Source organism: Neoarius graeffei, chromosome 14 (genome assembly GCF_027579695.1).
Source record: "Neoarius graeffei isolate fNeoGra1 chromosome 14, fNeoGra1.pri, whole genome shotgun sequence".
Classification (NCBI taxonomy): Eukaryota; Metazoa; Chordata; class Actinopteri; order Siluriformes; family Ariidae; genus Neoarius; species Neoarius graeffei.
Genome location: NC_083582.1, coordinates 12,457,590 through 12,479,804, shown reverse-complemented (window position 1 = coordinate 12,479,804; position 22,215 = coordinate 12,457,590). Strand labels below are relative to the sequence as shown.

The 22,215-nt window shown below is 42.3% G+C and overlaps 1 protein-coding gene across 2 annotated transcripts in view; it reads right to left on the bottom strand.

The window, feature by feature from the left end:
* Positions 1–22,215, bottom strand: part of LOC132897975 (uncharacterized) — a 126,525-nt gene that overhangs the window by 9,838 nt on the left and 94,472 nt on the right. The window contains exons 13-16 of one of the 2 annotated variants that reach the window (XM_060939290.1): positions 4,575–4,607; positions 3,909–3,941; positions 3,647–3,739; positions 3,370–3,465 (exon numbers count right to left, since the gene is read on the bottom strand). In XM_060939290.1, coding sequence (XP_060795273.1) covers positions 3,370–3,465; positions 3,647–3,739; positions 3,909–3,941; positions 4,575–4,607 — 255 coding nt within the window. The remainder of the gene's footprint in view (positions 1–3,369; positions 3,466–3,646; positions 3,740–3,908; positions 3,942–4,574; positions 4,608–22,215) is intronic. The other variant, XM_060939291.1, reaches the window with a different exon arrangement.

Here is a 22,215-nt window from a genome sequence, read left to right as displayed (position 1 = left end):
TTTTCTTATTTTTCTTTCTGTTCCACTCTTTTGAAAGCATGGTTCAAGTTCGACTGCACTTGCACTTTTCTCTTAACCACTGCTGTGCATTACTAAAGTATTGTTGAAATAAATTTGCACTTTGCGCTGAAAACTTGATGTTTCATCATTTATAGACAGTAATGACAATGGTAAAGTCATGCCTTAGCTTTAGTCATTGTTAAAATTATGTAAATGTACTATAAGTAGGGGCCGAGGGGATAATGGACAACACGGCGTTTAAAATTTGACGCATCGCTGATGTGGTAGGGGCCAACGACATGGAGCTTTTTTTTTCAGTCAGATGATTTTTTTTTGCTTTAATCCATGCATTTATATGTTTCTGTAAAATCACACTCTCTCGTTTGCCCAAAACAAATTTCTCTCAAGTAGAGATAATAAAGGCTCATCATCATCATATTTCCCGACACGCCTATAGTTATTTTTTGAGGTTCCAAAGCTGTATCTAAAGCTAGTTAAGGAGGCATACTGGCCAGGCATGACTTAATGATTTCCAGTCCCATCAACAACCATAAAAGTTTTTAAATAAATAAATAAACAAACAAGTCATTTTTGTGTGTTAGTTCATTTACCACATTCGACCTAATTAGTGCACCTGCCCCTATAAGCATACCCCACTTTTCTGACAGCACAAACTGAGTCAAGTCACTGACGTAAAAAAACAAGGTACTGTATCTTACCTGATTGACCATTAAATACGTTTTTCAGCCTTTTTACAAGTAGTTCTTTGCCAATAAATCATAAGAAGCATTTTACTTCTAATCCACCAACTAATGTTGAGTGGTTATATTTGTCAGAAGTAATGACATAATTTTCTCACTGTTTTTCAGAAAGAAATATGCAATATTGCTCAGTTCTCTTGGAATGTGGCCTATGGTTATATCATTGTTCACAACAGCCACTGCATATTTATCATGAGGGTTATTATATTCAATATATATCTCCAAATTCTAGCCAATTTCTGGGGTCCAAACACTTCTATAGACATGATAGCCACTTTGAAAATCTCCATTGCAAGACTGGCTCCCACTTGACATCATGTGACCAGCTTCCCTGTTGCTAGTGATTTAGCCATTCCAAGTTGTAAAACGGGGGAAAAGGCCTCATGAATGTTATATGTTTCCATCAGAAATAATAGGAATAGTTTTCTTGAAATTATTGCAATTATACACTGAATTGTCTGAAGACCTCCACCTATCAATTTTTTGAAGAGAAAAAGTGTTAAAAGAAAAACTTTCAAATGACGCACTCCCTCTCAACTTCTGACATGGAATAATCCAATCAGACTGATTCTGCATCTCTCCTTATCCTTTGCCTCATGACAACTGAAGATGGTCAATCCTTGTTCCATAAAGGCCAGAAGATTCGATCCGATGAAATATCTTTCAAATTGAAAGTAGTTACATATGCGGAAGAACATGGCAATCGGGCTGCTACCAGATGTTACGATATTGACAGAAAGTGAGTGATCAAATGAGGAAAAAAGAATGAATTGAATTCAACAAAATGTAAGAGTTGGTGAAAGCAGTGTGGAAGGGCTGGAAGGAAGATCAGATTTGTTGAGATAGAGGAGAAATTGCTGGAGTGGCGACAGAGCCATTGTGAAAAGTGGGTTCAAGTGACACAAATGCAAATCAAATGAGAAGCACTTCGTTTGCACAAGCTCCAAGGGAATCAATCATTCAAACTGAGTTGTGGTTGGTTACGCAGATTTATGAAGTGGCATAACATTTCCTTCAGAAAAGGCAAATGTTGTACAAAAAATGAGGATGTTTTGAATGACAAAGCTCAGAATTTTCTGAAATATGTTATCCACATGCAGAAGTGCAAAGGATACAACTTATCCATGATTGGCAAAATGGATGAAACGGCCATGTGGCTTGATATGCCAGGTGAATATAGCCTTGAAACAGTGGGAAATAAAACTGTGACTATGAACACCACAGGCCATGAGAAGATGAGGGTTAGGGTTTGTCTGACGGCTATGGCAAACAGCACAAAGCTACCCCGTCTTGTTTTACTCAAAGGTGTAAAACCACCCAAAGACATCCCAACTGGACTCCATGGCAAAATGACTCCTGGTGCATGGGCAAATGGAGAAGTCATCAGGTTCCGGATCAAAATGATATGGAGAAAAGTTTGTAAAGCAAATCGTAGACTGCTAGTCTGGGACTCATTTTCTGGCCACAGAACCGCAGAGGTAAAGAAAATGTTATGTAAATACAGCACTGACTTTGCTGTGATTCCAGGATGGTATACTTCAAAACACCAACCATGTGATGTTAATTTGAACAAATATTGAGAACTGCATGATGACTGGCTATTCAACGGTTTTGTGTCATTGACAAAAGCGGGAAACTGCAGACCACCAGAAAAAAAAAACCCTTATTAAAATGGATAAAGGAATGGTGGGCAGCTGTAACCCCAGAGATAATCCATCAGTCCTTCCTAAAAACTGGGATAGTAATTGCACTGGATGGAACCCAAGATGATTTGCTATTTGCCGAGAGTGACAATCAAGATCCATTTGAAGGGTTTGACAAAGCTTCAGTGGGGGAAATAGAAGCAAATCACCAACTTTGGAGAACATCGCGATGGAGTTGGAGACAGTCAATGAATGGAGTGAACCAGATGAGGAATCCAACTCATCTTCTGACTCTGACTATGATTGCCCTGATTTGCCTGGTCACTAAACTTTTAATAACCATTGAGATTCATAGACTCATATGAGGGTGCCTAGTCATAAGCTTCCTTTGACTACCAAATGTGACTGGATCTTTGAATTTGAGATTTCTAACTTTGAATGTATTCCCTGAAATTTAAATGTTTTGTTCACTGCAAATTTGAATAATATTTCTAGTTTGGATAGTGATTTACATATTAGGGAAACAGAACACATCTACAACATGATGGATCTCAAGGTTTGTGGTTTTCATTTATTCATAAGCTGGTAGTGCTGCAGTTTGTAATCACAGATTCAGAATTTAAACAGATCTAGATCTCCAATACACATATTAGTATCAATGAATAATAAGATATTATCAATACTATTTGTAAGTTTGAATGCCTAAAGCAGTTCTCTCAGAGTCCCTATTTAGCACATCCATATGATGGCCATATGATGTTTTCTAGGCGCCCCGTACGCTAATTAGATCGAATATGGTACAGTTTTTTTTTATTTACAAAGAAGGAACAAAATAAACACGTCTTAAATGTTGTTTCTGCCATTTCTGCCTTTCTGTTACTGATACAATAACAGAATGACCAAAAGTACACAGACCAGCTCTGCATCAGATCATATAGCGTGTTGGGCTTGTAGATTATACTTACAGAAAACAGAAATTTGTAAAGCAAGGCAGCACATGGCAAAGACACATTCAGCTGGTAGGAGAATAACTCGCAGATCCACTGTACGCTGACCATTTCCTATTTATAAATGAAAAAGAAATTGTAGTTTCATATGTATATGTTCAGTGGACTGATTTTAATAAAAAATTGTCACTAGTCTAATATTTATGTCAGTAAAATTTCACGCTCACATTTTTAGAGTTTCATTTTGTAATATTGTTATTTTTATTAAAATCACAATAATATAGAGCTCACTCACGTGCTTTTAGGATCAGCTCTACTAATAACGCAACAACGTTTACAAAAACAACCAACGCTGTACCAAAAATGTACACAACCAAATAGGATAAAGCTGGAAAACAAAGACATGACAATTAGAGAAAACATGAACTTTTCCCTTTCAACTGAGCTTGTTGTTTTGTAAATATAGAATAAAGGCATTTCATGGCCTGATTTTAACTCAGATATGTCTTGATTGAGACATGGCAGTGTACTTCGACAGAAAATAATTTTGTACTTACGTCGCTGTGTACTCGTGTTTGTGGAGTTGGATTCTGGAAATGTAAAGGCAAAATCAGTGAATTTATATGGTGGTAACAAGCCTGTTCATTGTTTTTTTAGGTAAAAATGAATGCTATGTGAGCTCATCAACTAGATTTAGCAACTATTAATGCCTTTAGTGAGGGTACACATTGCAAAGATGCTCTTAGTAAAGTTGCTCTTAAGAGTCCTTCTTATGAAAGCCACGACCAGAGACAAGGTTCATTGGTTAAGAGCATCTTTAAACTCATTCTTTAGCCCTAAAGTGCAATGTTATCAGGAGACCCACCCCTGACCTTTGACTGAATTTGTTAGGATGCCAACTCCTGGGAAGGCCGCTCCATTTTTAAACAGTCCTTCTCACTATAGAATGGTGAACTTCAAATTGTTTGGAGATGGCCTTATAACCCTTCTCAGATTAATGACCAACAATAATTGCTCCTCTGAGGTCATGGTTAATGTCTTATATTTTGGCATGATATAGACACACACCTGAGTGTTCCAGAACACCCAAACTACCAAATGTTCTTTAAAAATATTCTATTTGTAAATATAAAATAAAGGTATTTATGGCCCGATTTTACTTCTGATATATTTTTGATTGAGACATGGCTGTGTACTTCAACAGAAAATAATTTTGTATTTACGTCGTTGTGTCCTAGTGTTTCTGGAGCCCGATTCTGGAAGTGTAAAAGCAAAATCAGTGAATTTATATCAATGGTAAGAAGTCTGCGATAATAGAAAAAAAATCTGCTCCCTTCTATACAATCCATTGCACATTTTCCAATTTTATATAAATAATAATACGCTAGTGCCACCTCCAAACCTGCACACCAATAATAATCTGATTGCATTCATGACATATATGAAAGATTTTTGAGCCAATTGATACTGGTCAAAATCAGACCCTGTCAGCATGACATTCACACCAGTGCACATGGACACCAAATTTCTAGCTGTCTAACCCATTAAAGTTCTCAAAACTACTCATGAATGATAAAACCACTCTAAATGATTAGATACAAGCAGTGCAATGAACATTCAAGATGCAAATGTTTGGCCAAAGAAAGCAGCATTTTACAGAACGGAAACTCTATGTACAACCCCGATTCCAAAAAAGTTGGGACAAAGTACAAATTGTAAATAAAAACGGAATGCAATAATTTACAAATCTTAAAAACTGATATTGTATTTACAATAGAACATAGACAACATATCAAATGCCGAAAGTGAGACATTTTGAAATTTCATGCCAAATATTGGCTCATTTGAAATTTCATGACAGCAACACATCTCTAAAAAGTTGGGACAGGGGCAATAAGAGGCTGGAAAAGTTAAAGGTACAAAAAAGGAACAGCTGGAGGACCAAATTGCAACTCATTAGATCAATTGGCAATAGGTCATTAACATGACTTGGTATAAAAAGAGCATCTTGGAGTGGCAGCGGCTCTCAGAAGTAAAGATGGGAAGAGGATCACCAATCCCCCTAATTCTGCGCCGACAAATAGTGGAGCAATATCAGAAAGGAGTTCGACAGTGTAAAATTGCAAAGAGTTTGAACATATCATCATCTACAGTGCATAATATCATCAAACAATTCAGACAATCTGGAAGAACCTCTGTGCATAAGGGTCAAGGCCGGAAAACCATACTGGGTGCCCGTGATCTTCGGGCCCTTAGACGGCACTGCATCACATACAGGCATGCTTCTGTATTGGAAATCACAAAATGGGCTCAGGAATATTTCCAGAGAACATTATCTGTGAACACAATTCACCATGCCATCCGCCGTTGCCAGCTAAAACTCTATAGTTCAAAGAAGAAGCCGTATCTAAACATGATCCAGAAGCGCAGATGTCTTCTCTGGGCCAAGGCTCATTTAAAATGGACTGTGGCAAAGTGGAAAACTGTTCTGTGGTCAGACGAATCAAAATTTGAAGTTCTTTATGGAAATCAGGGATGCCGTGTCATTCGGACTAAAGAGGAGAAGGACGACCCAAGTTGTTATCAGCGCTCAGTTCAGAAGCCTGCATCTCTGATGGTATGGGGTTGCATTAGTGCGTGTGGCATTGGCAGCTTACACATCTGGAAAGACACCATCAATGCTGAAAGGTATATCCAGGTTCTAGAGCAACATATGCTCCCATCCAGACGACGTCTCTTTCAGGGAAGACCTTGCATTTTCCAACATGACAATGCCAAACCACATACTGCATCAATTACAGCATCATGGCTGCGTAGAAGAAGGGTCCGGGTACTGAACTGGCCAGCCTGCAGTCCAGATCTCTCACCCATAGAAAACATTTGGCGCATCATAAAATGGAAGATACGACAAAAAAGACCTAAGACAGTTGAGCAACTAGAATCCTACATTAGACAAGAATGGGTTAACATTCCTATCCCTAAACTTGAGCAACTTGTCTCCTCAGTCCCCAGACGTTTACAGACTGTTGTAAAGAGAAAAGGGGATGTCTCACAGTGGTAAACATGGCCTTGTCCCAACTTTTTTGAGATGTGTTGTTGCCATGAAATTTAAAATCACCTAATTTTTCTCTTTAAATTATACATTTTCTCAGTTTAAACATTTGATATGTCATCTATGTTCTATTCTGAATAAAATATGGAATTTTGAAACTTCCACATCATTGCATTCCGTTTTTATTTACAATTTGTACTTTGTCCCAACTTTTTTGGAATTGGGGTTGTAGAACATAAATAATTCTAACTGTTATCATGTCAGTGTAGGAGAAGAGGCATTTGTAACCACAACACACTGTCTTGTCCGGCACCTGTAATGAATATTCAGATGTTCAAGCTCCCCTCACCAGTATGCCAAGCTTGCTGGACTTTCCTTACTGAGATATCAATCACATTGTTTAGGCTTGTGAGTCTTTCACTAGACAGCCTTGAATTTTGACTTTTCCTGCCTCGTGTATGACGCATACTCAGACCTGTAATTATCTTTCAATATTTCCAGATCATAAAATAAGTGTGTCCTGTCACAAATTATAATGCTCAATATTAAAATTAAAGACTTACAAGGTCAAATTAATTAATACTTTCTTTAGAAGTCTGGGTTTGATTCTGAGTCCAGTTGGATGGATAATTCTCACACCATGTCATACGCAAGTGTGAAACTAGCGTGTTATTACATATGTATAATAGAAAAAGATCTTGATATTCAAATTGATATTAAGGAGCACATCACTTGAGCAAACCATCCTAATATGCTCAAAAATTCTGGAATTCTGTTCACTCCAAGAGAGGTTTTTCAGTAGAGTCTAGTGTTTAGACCACTTCCTTTAAACACAAACATTTACCTTAAAAAACAAAGAATGTAGACTAAAGAAATGTGAATAAATACATCTTTAATATGTCAGTAAAATGATGTCAGTAAATATGATTTTAAAGTTGAATAAGGAAAACATCTAGAAAAATGTTTTAAAATGTTATATTTGTTGTATTATAATCTCATTATGAGAATTTCAGGTATTGGATATAGAGGTTCCTTGAGAACTTCTAAGGGGACAGAGATGCTTTTGCAAGCCAGTCAATCTCTCCAGCGTGTCCTGGGTCTGCCACAGTGCCTCCTCCTGTTTGGATAAGCCCAGAGCACCTCACCTAGGAGGTATTCAAGAGGCATCCTAGACAGATGCCTGAATCACCTCAGCTGGTTCCTTTTGATGTGGAAGAGCAGCGACACTACTCTGAGCCCCTTCTGAATGTCCGAGTTCCTCACCTTGTCTCTAAGGCCCAGACACTCTTCAGAGAAAGCTCATTTCTGTCACTTATGTCCGCGATCTTGTTATTTTGGTCATTACCCACAGTTTGTTGCCACAGGTGAGGACAGGATTTAGGAATACCTTTTGACTCTGTTCTCTCTTCACCAAAACAGACAGTTACAGCTTCTGCGTCACTTCAGAAATTGCACTGATTCATCTGTCGATCTCTCACTCCATTCTGCATTGAGTGTTCCTCAACCCTAAACTACCAAATGTTATGCTTTTTATAGAGGTATTTACACTTCTTGATGATTAACTAATCTTGTGAATTTCATTAATAACTCCTGGCTGCTAATTACTCTCTTACTGATTGTGGAAGTAGAAAGGGTATACTTATTTTTTTCTACCTGTATGGTTTCTATCTGGACCACTGGTCACCACGTGGTGCTCAAGTCCCATCAGTGCCTCCTAGTAGCTACTTGGGCACAGCAGCGGGCACACCCCGGGCAACGGCCTTGGCTGGCCAGCTAAACCTGGTGGGGCGGACTGGCTGGCGGATGCCTCTGGCTGGGGGACACCTACCCCCGGGGGACGCCTACCCCCTGTCGCAGATTGCCCGAAGAGGAGACGACTTGTGGTTCAGCTCACAACTTGTGGGGCGGCTACCTCTCTTTTGTGTCCCTGGGCCGAGCAGCGGAGGCTCAGTAGAGGAGTGCGGCGAGGATGGCGCGTCTCTATCGGTGCGGTTTCTCATGACGATTGGGCGCAGTAGCTCAACTATGAGTGAACCGGCTAACCGTCACCCTCCACAGTTAGAGTGGAACCGCGGCAGCGGAAAGGAAGTTGGGATCCCTACCGCTTGCTATACTTTCCCAGACAACTCTTCGCACAATATGGTTACAACCCAAGGAAACAACACTATGGCGGTGGCTGGTGAGTCCCCCAGGCTGGTTCCCATCGTCCGAATTGCAACTGGGGAAGAGGCAAGTAGCCCGGGCCAAAGGAGTGCCATCCATGACACAGCTGGGCCAAACCCACCTACACGTGGAAGCCCTCCTGTCGAAGCCGCCTCTCAAGGCCGGGGTGTGAGCCTGCGGAAACGGCTTTTCATGGAAACTTGGAACTTGCGCAGTTTGTATGTAGCGGGGAAACTAGCTACAGTGTGTTCTGAGATGGACCGGCTTGGTATCAACATTCTCGGGCTGTCGGAGACACGATGGAGAGGCAGTGGAAGTTTCGACCATGATGGTATGAAGGTGATCTACAGTGGTAAAGACGCTGGAAGAGAATACAATCATGGTCTCGGCTTTGTGCTCGATCCTGTCACGCGGAAGTCCCTGCTTGGATACAACCCTATTAACGATCGGCTGGTCAGTGTTCGTTTAAAAGCGCACCCATACAACATAACGGTGATCCAGTTCTATGCTCCTACAAGCAATAATGGAAAGGCCGATGAGGAAGCCCATGACAACTCCTATGATGCTCTGCAAGACGCCATCGAGAAAGTCCCTCAGCGCGATGTACTGACCCTGATGGGCGATGCAAACGGTTGGAAAGCTTTCCTTAACATCCGCGGTGCATGGAAAATTTGGACTCGGGGAGCCGAATGAGGCTGGCAAACGGCTTGTAGACTTCTGCGATTCAAATGCGCTGGCAATTACCAACACCATGTTTGAACAACCACCCAGAAGGCTGTACACCTGGACTTCGCCGGACGGCTCTACGTGCAATCAGATCGATTTCATTCTGGTACAGCAGCGTTGGCGCAGTAGCATGGTCCAGACACGGACGTACCCAGGCGCCGACTGTGGGACGGATCACGAGATGTTGACCATGAAATTCAAGCTGCGATTGAAGTGGATCACACAACCGCCTCCACCGAAACGCTTTGACCTGTCTGACCTGGGAAGGTACTCTGTCGAGGTATCCAACGGGTTTGTGGCACTTGGAGAGCATCCTCCAGACCAAACTCCCGAGGAACTGTGGACGGACATGCGGGACACCATTCTTGACGTGGCCAAGAGGACCATTCCTACAGCGTGTCGCAAGAAAAATTACTGGATTTCCATGGAGATGCCGAATAAGATCGAGGAGAGACGAAACATCAAGGCGGCAGGTCTGACCACTGATGTACAATGAGAACGGTATCAGGATCGTCATTGTGAGGTCCGACGGCTCATGCGACGGGACAAAAAGCGAAATATCAAGGCCCAGTGTGCAGCGATCGAAAACCACGCTACCACTGCAGCCTCGCACGACATGTACAAGGGAGTGAAGAATATCACAAAGAAATTCAGACCCCGAGTGGATGCTGTGAAGGACCAAAGTGGATGTGTCATTTCTGAGGGACAAGGCATCAAGGACCGTTGGGCTGAATACTGTTTCAACCTGTACAAAAAGACTGACGACCCTACTGTCACGGAGGTCCCGGATCAACCCGATGAGCCGCCTCCACTCCTCAGCGAGGTCGAACAGGCGTTGAAGCACCTAAAGTCTGGCAAACGCCCCGGAATAGATGACATACCCGCCGTATTGCTGAAAGCTGGTGGAGATAGCGTTGCCCACGCCATGCATGAGCTGTGCGTGCGCATCTGGAACACACAGACATGGCCAGAAGACTGGACCAAGTCAGTGTTCGTGGTGCTGCCAAAAAAGGGCGACATGCTGAAGTGTGAAAACAACAGGACAATTGTCTTGATACCACATGCAAGTAAGGTTCTGCTGAGGATAGTGGTGGCGCGACTGATGCAGAAGATGGAAAGCGAGATGTCCAAAGAACAAGTGGGCTTTAGACCTGGGAGGGGCATGCGGGATCAAATAGCGAGTCTAAAGTTATTGATCGAGAAACATCGTGAGCGTCGACGAAAGCTCTACATCTGTTACAGTGTAGTTTCTGTTTGGGAAAGTCTGGACGCCCTAGGTGGAGTTAGTAATCCCCCAACTCCGGTATTAGAGCTCTTACAGTGGGGCGAATGGGTGACGGCTCGGCGGCATAAGCGTAGAGCCAAAGCTACCGCTGAGACTCGCCCACGGGAGCACCACTCCTCTCCGCGTCACGTGTCGAGCAGGTTTGCTCTCCTTAGTGGTGCACCCACTGAGAAACCTGAAAGAGCTCTGGTTATAGGGGACTCTATCATACGGCACGTGAAATTAGCTCAGCCATTAGGGGCACCAGCAGCTTTAGTCAGGTGTATACCGGGAGCCAGGGCGCCGGACATAGCAGGTAATCTTAGGGTCCTAGGCAAGCACAGGTTCTCAAAGATAGTTATCCATGCAGGAGCTAATGATATACGCCTTCATCAGTCTGAGGTTACTAAGAGTAACTTTGTAGAGGTGTTTAAATTAGCGAAGGCGATGTCCGATGCTGTAGTATGCTCTGGCCCCATCCCAATGCGGTGTGGCGATGTAGCTTACAGCAGGTTATGGTCGCTAAACTGCTGGCTGTCCAGGTGGTGCTCTGAAAACAGTGTGGGCTTTATAGATAATTGGGCTAATTTTGAGGGCACTGCTGGCCTGTTAGGGCGGGACGGTATCCATCCCACTCGGGAAGGTGCTGCTCTCATTTCCTGCAGCATAGGTCATAGTCTCAGAACAGGCCTAGTTAATTTATGACAATCCAGAGCCAAGGCCAGGGAGCAGACGAACAGGCTAAACCGACTGTCTGCTAGCTGCACAGAGTCGTCACTCAGGGTCCACTACATCGAGACTGTGTCTGTTCCCCGAGCTCAACAAAAAGGTAGAAATTTTCAGAGAGTTTGTTCCAGTAACCTAATCAATATAAAATTAGATCATACTGACTGTACAGCTGCTGCCAGCACCTTTGATCTAAAGGTGGGGCTATTAAATATTAGATCTCTTACATCTAAAGCGCTAATGGTTAATGAACTCATTACTGATCAGGAGTTTAATGTACTGTGTTTAACAGAAACATGGATTAAGCCAAATGAATATATAGCATTAAATGAAGCGAGTCCTCCTGGATACAGTTATATACACCAGCCTCGTCTAACTGGCAGAGGAGGAGGCGTCGCGGTTATTTATAACGATTATCTAGGTGTAACACCAAAACCTGGTTATAAATTTAATACATTTGAAGTTCTTCATACTCATATAATGTATGTAGCCTCGAAAAATAAGTCTACCCAGTTAATTCCATTGCTTATTATTTACAGGCCCCCGGGGCCATATTCTGAGTTTCTTTCTGAATTTGCAGATTTTATCTCAGATCTGGTTATTTCCTTAGACAAAGCTTTAGTTGTCGGAGATTTTAATATTCACTTCGATAACCCAGAAGACCCTTTAAAAACAGCGTTTGTGTCCATCTTAGATTCAGTCGGGATTAAGCAGAATGTCATAGGACCGACCCATAGTGGTGGTCACACCCTTGATCTAATACTAACATTCAGATTAAACGTAGACAATATAGTCATACTTCCACAGTCTGAAGTTATCTCAGATCATTGTCTCATCTCATTCAAAATATGTCTGAGTAATAATATATGCACCTCACCACGCTACTGTATTAAACATACTTTCACGTCAACTACTGCACAGAGCTTTATAAATGATCTCCCAGAGCTGTCAACTTTGATTGGGTCACTGTCAGCCCCTGCAGAACTTGATCAGGAAAATGGTCAGAGACAAAAAATTAGCACCCTGGTATAATGATGACACTCGCACATTAAAACAGACCACTCGAAAATTGGAACGTAAATGGCGTCAAACAAAATTGGTAGTGTTCAAATTAGCTTGGAAGGAGAGCTTCCTGAAGTATAGAAAAGCTCTTAGTGCTGCGAGATCAACATATTTCTCCTCCCTAATAGAAGATAACAAAAATAATCCTAGATTCCTATTTAATACTGTAGCAAAATTAACCAGGAATAAGTCCACTATCAACATATGCACACCTGCAGTATGTAGTAGCAACGACTTCATGAATTTTTTTTAATGACAAAATTGAGAATATCTGACAAAAAATTCAAACTACTAATTTAAGGTTAGACAATGAAAGTGACCTTGTAGTTAACAATATAACTGTATCAGATCATCAGTTAGAATGTTTTATTCCCCTAAAAGAAACTGAATTACTTTCATTAATCTCTACATCAAAAGCCTCAACTTGCGTACTAGATCCCTTACCGACACATCTATTCAAACAGATAATGCCTAGAGTAATTGAACCGCTTCTAAAAATAATAAATTCTTCTCTTATGATTGGCTATGTACCCAAATCCTTTAAACTAGCAGTTATCAAACCCCGATTAAAAAACCTGACCTTGATCCCTGTCAGCTGTCCAATTATCGGCCAATATCAAACCTCCCCTTTATCTCCAAGATCCTTGAAAAAGCTGTGGCACAGCAGTTATGCTCATATTTACATAGGAATAACATCCATGAAATGTATCAGTCAGGATTTAGACCTCATAATAGCACAGAGACAGCACTGGTTAAAGTAGTAAACGACCTACTGTTGGGGTCTGATCAGGGCTGTGTCTCGCTATTTGTGTTGCTTGACCTTAGTGCAGCATTTGATACCATTGATCATTCCATTCTTCTGGATAGACTAGAAAATGTTGTGGGAGTTAAGGGAATGGCCCTCTCCTGGCTCAGGTCTTATCTAACTGATCGTTATCAGTATGTTGATATAAATGGTGATATTTCTAGACGTACTGAGGTAAAGTTTGGTGTTCCACAAGGTTCTGTCTTGGGTCCACTGCTTTTTTCTCTCTATATGTTACCTCTGGGCGATATTATTCATAAACATTGTATTAGTTTCCACTGTTATGCTGATGACACACAGTTGTATGTCTCTGCAAAACCTGATGAGAGACACCAGCTTAATAGAATTGAGGAATGTGTTAAGGACATTAGACACTGGATGCTTATTAATTTCCTTCTGCTTAACTCTGACAAGACTGAAGTACTTGTGCTAGGACCACATACAGCTAGAAGTAAGTTTTCTGATTACACAGTGACTCTGGATGGCCTTTCTGTTTCTTCACGTGCAGCAGTAAAAGACCTCGGAGTGATTATTGACCCCAGTCTTTCATTCGAAACTCACATTGATAACATCACCCAGATAGCTTTCTTTCATCTCAGAAATATTGCAAAGATAAGACATTTAATGTCATTGCATGATGCAGAAAAACTAGTCCATGCTTTCGTTACCTCCAGGTTGGATTATTGTAATGCCTTACTGTCTGGATGTTCCAATAAGTGCATAAACAAGCTCCAGTTAGTTCAAAATGCAGCAGCAAGAGTCCTTACTAGAACTAGAAAATATGACCACATCACCCCTGTCTTATCCACACTGCATTGGCTCCCAATCAAATTTCGTATTGATTATAAAATACTACTATTGACCTTTAAAGCACTAAATGGTCTCGTGCCACAGTACCTGAGTGAACTTCTGCTCCTCTATGACCCGCCACGCCTACTTAGATCAAAAGGTGCAGGCTATCTGCTGGTACCTCATATAGTGAAGGCTACATCAGGGGGCAGAGCCTTTTCTTACAAAGCCCCACAGTTATGGAACAGCCTTCCAAGTAATGTTCAGGAATCAGACACAGTCTCAGCATTTAAGTCTAGGCTGAAAACATATCTGTTTAGTCAAGCCTTTTGTTAATGGTGTTTATGAGGTAAAGGAGTAGATCTGGAGGGTCCTCAGACATAGACTGTTTTGGTAAACTGGGATGTATGGATGCTGTCAGTCCCCACTCGCTTGCTCACTCGAGTTTGTTGACGGTGTAGTGGCTGGCTGCTTTATGTCCCGGGGCTCCCTCATGCCTGTGTTACCTTCTGGCTCTCTCCTTTTAGTTATGCTGTCATAGTTAGTTGCCGGAGTCCCTGCTTGTACTCAGTGCAATATGTATACTGCTCCTACTTATTCAGGTGACATTGGGCATACCTAACAACCTGTGTTTTCTTTCCCTCCCACCCACCCCAAATCTGTCCCTCTGAGTTACATGGAGTCAACAGGAAATCTTTTGGTGGAGAGGGTGGAGACCTCGACTGGCTATCGTAGCCTGCAGGGAATCGGCCGTCAGACATTCTGTCGCATGTCCCAGACCCGGTGAAATGTAACTGAATTGTCTTGGCCAGCCCTAAGGGTCCCATCTGCATCTCATCATTGCTGAGGAGTGTGCTCCCATCACCCAATCAAGCATCCAGCCAGAGCAGGTCATGATATTTTTTACCATATTAACATGCCATTGTTGTGTGTTATGCCTCATGTAAAGACTCATCTCTGCGAGCCTACCACACAGATTTAATACTTGTCATTTTTAGGGCATACCTAACAACCTGTGTTTTCTTTCTCTCTCTCTTCCCCCCCCAATCTGTTCCTCTGAGTTACATGTTGATCCTGGGATTGAGATGCTGGCCTCTTCTGCCCCTCGGACCTGCTTGATCCATCCTGGTGCCCTGTGTCTGGTCGAGTTTTATCGCACCGCTCCTGTGAAGGACGGCCCCATGAGGACAGTTGAGGGTTATACCTGTTAAAACTGTTAATATTATAGTCAGGCTGTCTGTTGTTGCCCAAATGAGGATGGGTTCCCTTTTGAGTCTGGTTCCTCTCGAGGTTTCTTCCTCATGTCGTCTGAGGGAGTTTTTCCTTGCCACCATCGCCACAGGCTTGCTCATTGGGGATAGATTAGGGATAAAATTAGCTCATGTTTTAAGTCGTTCAAATTCTGTAAAGCTGCTTTGTGACAATGTTTATTGTTAAAAGTGCTATACAAATAAACTTGATTTGATTTGTTTTATTGACTACAAAAAAGGCGTTCGATATGGTCGAACACGAGCGGCTATGGGCCGGAATGTGTGAGATGGGATTCCCTAGCCATGTGATACAATTGCTACACTCACTGTACAAAAACCAGCTGGCTGCAGTTCGGACGAGCTATGGTCTCTCAGACTGGTTCTCCATAGGAAAGGGCGTTCGACAAGGCTGTGTGGCGTTGCCCGGCCTTTTTAACCTGTACTCAGAGCAACTCATGCGCGAAGCATTGCAGGATTTCACCGGCGAGATCTATGTGGGAGGCAGGTGTATCACCAACTTACGCTATGCGGATGACGTGGCTCTGGTGGCGAACTCTATGCGCGAACTGGAACAACTACTGGGACGTGTAAAGGAAGCCAGTGAAAAAGCTGGTCTGTTCTTGAACGTGCAGAAGATGAAATTGATGGTGGTCGGCAAGGATGTGAGCACTGACGATGATGACAGTTTTGTACTGGAGACACTGGTGGTTGATGGCGAGGTAGTGGAAGAGATCAAGGCTTTTAACTACCTAGGAGCGATGATCAACCCAGACAGCAATGAGACAACCGAGATACGGCAGCGACTTGCGATTGCGAAGACGGCAGTTATCAGCCTGGCCCCTGTATGGACGGATAGGAACATCCATCAACGCACAAAGCTACGCCTCCTCCGGTCACTGGTGTTTCCGATTGCCACCTATGGGGCCGAGTCTTGGGCGCTGAAAAAGTCTGATCGGAAGAGAATCGAAGCGTTCGAGAACTGGTCTTACCACAGAATGTTAAGGATTAGCTGGACTGAGAACATCTACATGAGGCAACAGATTGGAGGCAGCTGGAATCTGATGAAGTATTGTGACAAGCTGAAGTTGCGGTATTTTGGCCATGTTATAAGAGCGGAGGGAACAGTGGCCGATTTCATCACTGGCATGGTCTTCGGAACGCGACAAAGAGGCCGGCAAAAGACGCGTGTGATGGACGGAGTAGTGGCCTTGACCGGGATGGGGCTTTCGACTGCTGCCCGCGCGACGAAAGACAGAGAGGGCTGGAGGGATATTGTGTGACAGGCCATGGACGCTCAGCCCCAGAGTCATCCCGCACCACGATGACGACGACGATGGTTTCTGAATGTTGCTTTACATTTAGGGGGAAAAATTACTACAAAATGAAATCTATTGTGCTTTTCTGTTGTCACCTGAGGTTATTTATTTGCTTATAGAAGTTGGTGAAGACCACACAATTTGTATATAAATTAAAACATAGAATTGGTTGAGGGTGTGCTCACTTTTTCACATGACTGTGGTTAAAGTCACTGTTATGAAAAATTCATGAGAATCATCTCCAGAATAGAGGAGTTTCCAATTTCTGGCGGGGGGGGGGGGGGGGGGGGGGGGGGGGGGGGGGGTCTTCTCTTTTTTTCCCTTTTTTACATTACTTTTTTTTTCCTCATCAATTTCAAGGTAGGAGAAAAGAAACTGGTAAGGGAATGACTATGTATAGCTCATATAGCATTATGTTTGCCTCCTATATCATTACTGAAAATTTAGTGACCGTTACAAAGCACCTACTCGAGTCTCCTTCCATGAATATTAAAGAAATGTCTCCTCACAGAAAACCATATCGACAAATGATATGCTTTTCTTTGTTAAATGACACTGGAGCTTCCACTTCTGAATGAGCTGTTACTATAGAAAAAATAACTTTCAGTATTACAATGAGTGCATCAATATAAACATTTATATTACAGCCATAAATACTCAGGTCTGTACTGAAATAGAAAATCAATCAACATCATCTGATTTGAGAATTTACTTGAGCAGTGGTGAAATTATTGTAATTTCTGATAAAAAATAAAATTATTTTACAATTATTCAGGACTGATGTCATATACAGCATGCCATCTATATGCTGCTTAATATTCCAGCATCTCACAAGTACTTCAAATAGTTCTTGGCCTCACCCAGAAATAAGGGGCATAACTCCCATTTTAGGGCATAACTGTATACTGTAAACCCTTATCTCACTGTCCACAAAAACTCAAATGAAAGACGCAATCAAAAAGAAAAGGAGTGTGTCGGTGCAATTTGTGATTAAGTGATCAATCTCATTAAATTAGTCTCATTAAATATTAAATCAGTCTCATTAAATAATACCATTAATTTTGGTGCTTAATAATAAATTACCAAACAGCCAAATTATGGTATATTCCAAATTATTATGATCACTTACCGTATTACACAACTCATATGCACCTTGGAATTCTTTGAGGTTGGGTACTTCAAAAATATTGGTACAAACAATAAATACACAGTTTCAACAATAATTGAATTTATTATAACAAAGAAAAAATGAATAATGGCAGTTCAAATCTTCAAATAGTCAGCAGCAAACAGTGAGATGTGTGTGTCCATAGGATGTGTGTGTGTGTGTGTGTGTGTGTGTGTGAGTGTGTGTGTGTGTGTGAGTGATAAAAAATTAAATATTAGCAATTGAAATACATTCAAATGGTCATCCATGATATATGTGGATTTGAATGTGGGCACGGGGGAATGCGCTATAAAGGTTGAATTGAATCAGGGCTTGGAATATTATCTAAAGTTGAGACAAAGGACCTCGTGATAAAGAACGGAGGGGGGAAGGGTCACCACGTGTTCCTTTATAGAACAAGAGTTAGCTTCGGTTTGCTAGCTAAGGTGTGTTGTGAGGCCTATGGCCTAACCAAAAGGGCTAGCGTGAGATGCTAACTGAGGTGTTTTTTTTTTTTTTTTGTGTGTGTGTGTGTGTGTGTGTGTGTGTGTGTGTGTGTGTGTGTGTGTGTGACCACGTGGTGAGGCCTTATAGTCCCTGGAGACAATACAATTAGCCCTGGATGCTAATGAAACAAAAGAATTAGCCGTAGCAGCTAATTCCACTGAAATCTTGATGAGGTCAAAATATGTGTAAGAATGAAATTAAGAGTGTTAGGAAGGGATAGTAGAAGCATGCAAAACCTATCTATTAAACACAACTGAGAGATCAAACAGAACAATGATTAATTCAATGGAGCACTTGCATGTGACGTCACATCCGCTCCAGATTGTAGACAAATGCCATCTTGTCGGTTAAACGCCATATTTCCGCTGTCTTTCCGACACTGACTTTCATTATTTTTCGCCAAAATATTCAAATATTACCATGCCACAATGCCGGAGAGTTGCATGGCATATAAACAGGGCTTTGAACCGGAATTTTTTTCCTATTGGTTCGTTCCGAACAGAAACGGAATTTTAACGTTTCCGGTTTTGGGTTCCACCATTAAATAGACGTTCCCGAACCGGTTAGAACAAAAAAATTTCGTTCCCGGAACGGTTAATTACGTTCCCTGTTAGCGGTTTAACAAATGGCTATAAAATTATGTCTCTGTCTCATCCAGCTTAAGCCAAATGTAGGCTAATTCTATTACAACCTTCATTAAATAAGACAAGAAATAATTCAAAACAATTATTATTTCAAATGTTGGCGATTTGGATTCTCAGTATGTCTTCCCATCTACACAAACAGAAAAAGTGCCAAAAATGAAAGATAATTCGTTTAGTGTGTTACCAAAGGCTAGTCAGGCCCTATAGAGGGCTACCGCATGACGTCACTGCGCCGCGCGATTTTGTTAGGCGCCATATTGGAAGTACACATCTATGCAAGTACATACATTCATAAACTACAGCTGAAATGTAGCCAGGGCCGGTTCTGCCCTAATCTGGACCCGGGTGCAACATCGTGCACCCCCCCCAAAAAAAAACCAAAAAAAAAAACAGTCTAAATCAGGACAACCATCACATAACTATAACTATAAACATTTTATATCAACTATTTTAACTAAATGGGCTATAATAAATAAGCCTGCAGGCAGCCACGGCGGGCTGCCTCAGAAAAGTAACCATTCAATGACACAACTGAAAGCCTGCAGCCACGGCGGGCTGCCTCAGAAAAGTAACCATTTGTCCTACCTTAAAACTCGTTTTGCATTTTCTGCCTCCTTTTTTGTATTTTCAACCCTCCGTTTATTTTCTTTCCTTTTCTGAAAACCCGATTTGTGTCCAGACATTTTGTTCTGCTACCAACGAACTAACTCGTCAGGTCTCGTCTCTCGAGCCCGCGATGATTCCCGTGGGAAGGGCAACAATTGATACATTTTTACAAACAACCAATAGGGAGGTTGCATCGTTCAGGCTCTTCTTTGCTCAGACACTCAGTAATGCACTTACTCACTAGCAGTCCACCTTCCCGCTCTCTCCATTCAATCAGCGAACGTCACACAGGAAGTGAACCCCAGCGGGTCATAGAAACTTGCGCAGGAGAAGAATGACTATTTGTAGGCTACATAAACTTTGAGGAACGAAATAAAAACCAGTATTAACCGGTTACCATTATTTTTAATAAGCGTTTCTGTTCCGGAACATAAAAAATAATAAAGTTTCTGGTTTCGTTTCTGTTCCATGTGAAATAAAAAAAGTTCCCGGTTTTCGTTTTCGTTCCTTGAACCGGTTCAAAGCCCTGCATATAAATGCCACAACAGGAGAGGTCAGAAAACGGGAAGTTATGGCCCTTTTCCACTACCCTTTTTCAGCTCACTTCAGCTCGCTTCAGCTCACTTCAGCCCGACACGGCTCGCGTTTCGACTACCAAAAACCAGCATGACTCAGCTCGTTTCAGCCCTGCTTAGCCCCTAAAACTCGCACCGTTTTGGAGTGGGGCTGAAGCGAGCCAAGCCGTGCCGACTGAGGTTGGGGGCGTGAGCAGACACTCCCCTGTGCACTGATTGGTGAGGAGGAGTGTCCTCACATGCCCACACACGCCCCGCGAGCGCGCTGGGATCTGTAAACACCGCAAACCCGGAAGAAGAAGAATTACGAATTACGAGAATTTCTGAAGCCTTATGCGCCTCGCCTCATCTATACGCTCTTGCCAGTATCTGTCCGCGTTGTCGGTGACAACAAGCCACAGCACCAAGACCAGCAACACTAACGACTCCATGTCCTCCATGTTTATTGTTTACTATTCGGGTCGTGAGACTACCGCTTAAAAGCTCACTGAATCAGTGACATACAGAGCATCGTGGACGAGTTCGCGGAGCGCAAGGCTCGTCGTATGCCCTTCAAATAATGCGCGCAGTAGGCTATTGATGTTTTATTATGAGCCATGTACAGTATGTCGCCTAATGTTTTTTTGTTTGAGTTACATGTTCGTTTGAAGGACTTAATGTACAAAATAACATAGTTGCACCCCGGAGTGTTGAAATTGGTAAACACAGTGCATTCAGTGAGGTTTGCACCGCCCTCCTTTTATTTCTGACTCTTCCTGTCACCGTTGCAACCTCTGCGCGCTCATTCGTATGCCCTTCAAATAATGTGCGCAGTATAGGCTATTGATGTTTTATTATGAGCCATGTACAGTATCCTAATGTTTTTTGTTTCTGAGTTACATGTTCGTTTGAAGGACTTGATGTACTAAATAACATAGTTGCACCCGGTAGTGTTGAAATTGGTAAACACCGCAGTTGCGGACATTTTGTAGCCTAAAATGATGTTATGATAAGCTTTAATAAAGGGCCCGGTCATTTGCCCCGCCCCCGGCCCGGCTCTGACTTGTTCCGCCACTGTCACTGATGTCACTGTTTGCGCTGCTTAACGACATCACGTGACGTCCACCCACTTTCGCTAACTCCACCCAATGTGTCCACCCACTTCCAGCCAGCACGGTTCAGCGCGGTTGTAGTCGAAATGCAACTTCAATAGCCCCGCTCAGCTCGACTCAGCACGGCACGGCTCAGCCGCGTTTGTAGTGGAAAAGCGGCATTAGTTTCATAGGCTGCCACGGGACCCTGACAGGCGCGCAAAATGGATTGCTGCTATCGGCCGGGCTGATCCAAACAACAAGAACAAGGCATGGGTACCGACTGGAAGGAACGATCACTGGCGCCTGTGCAGTAACCATTTCATCTCAGGTTTGTCATGTATTTATTTCAGTATATCCATGTGGTTATTTGCAGCATAAGTTTATGACTTGCTCTAATAAAAAATTCCGGGAAGTGGGAGCCTGAGAAAAGGGTTGGGGCAAGGTGGATTGGGTCTTTAGCGGTGTGGTACGAAAAAAAACAGTAAAGAACTTATAAGAATTTACCACTGTCTTAGTAGTAAATCCTTATAAATATAAGGATAAATCCTTATAAGGATTTATAAATAAATATATATGCCATGTATGATTCAACCATAATCGGCTGGTCAGTGCTATGCTAGATACTACTGATATATCTAGCATCAGTTCTAGTGCTCAATACTTAAGTGACTTACCCCTCCAATGAGGATTGTTATTTTCTTCTTTCCAAGATGCCACATCTTAGGGGGGCTGACAAATCCTGAATTTCTGTAGAGATAACTGTCCAAAGATTTATAAGCACGCAGTGCTTCACCACTGAACAGCGAGGGAAAGTTGATGAGGTAATTATACACGTCCGGGTATTCCACCTCTGGCAGTTCAATATCCACTGACACGGTTGTGAAAACTACATCCGGTAAGCCATAAGGGTCAGTAATCTGTAGATCGTTTATTTTAGACATATATCTAGTTATCTGTTCATTAGAAAAATGAGCCGTGTAATCCATCGGTTGAAATTGATCCATTCTGTACACGAATGCAGCAGTGTTCAGCTGTGTTGTTTGCTGACAAGATGGTGGCTGTTAACTTTCCGGTCATGTGACTGCAAGATCTCTATACCCTGAGGGTCTACAGTGTACACATTTAAACCGTTCCTGAGTTTAAATTCACACTTCTTCAT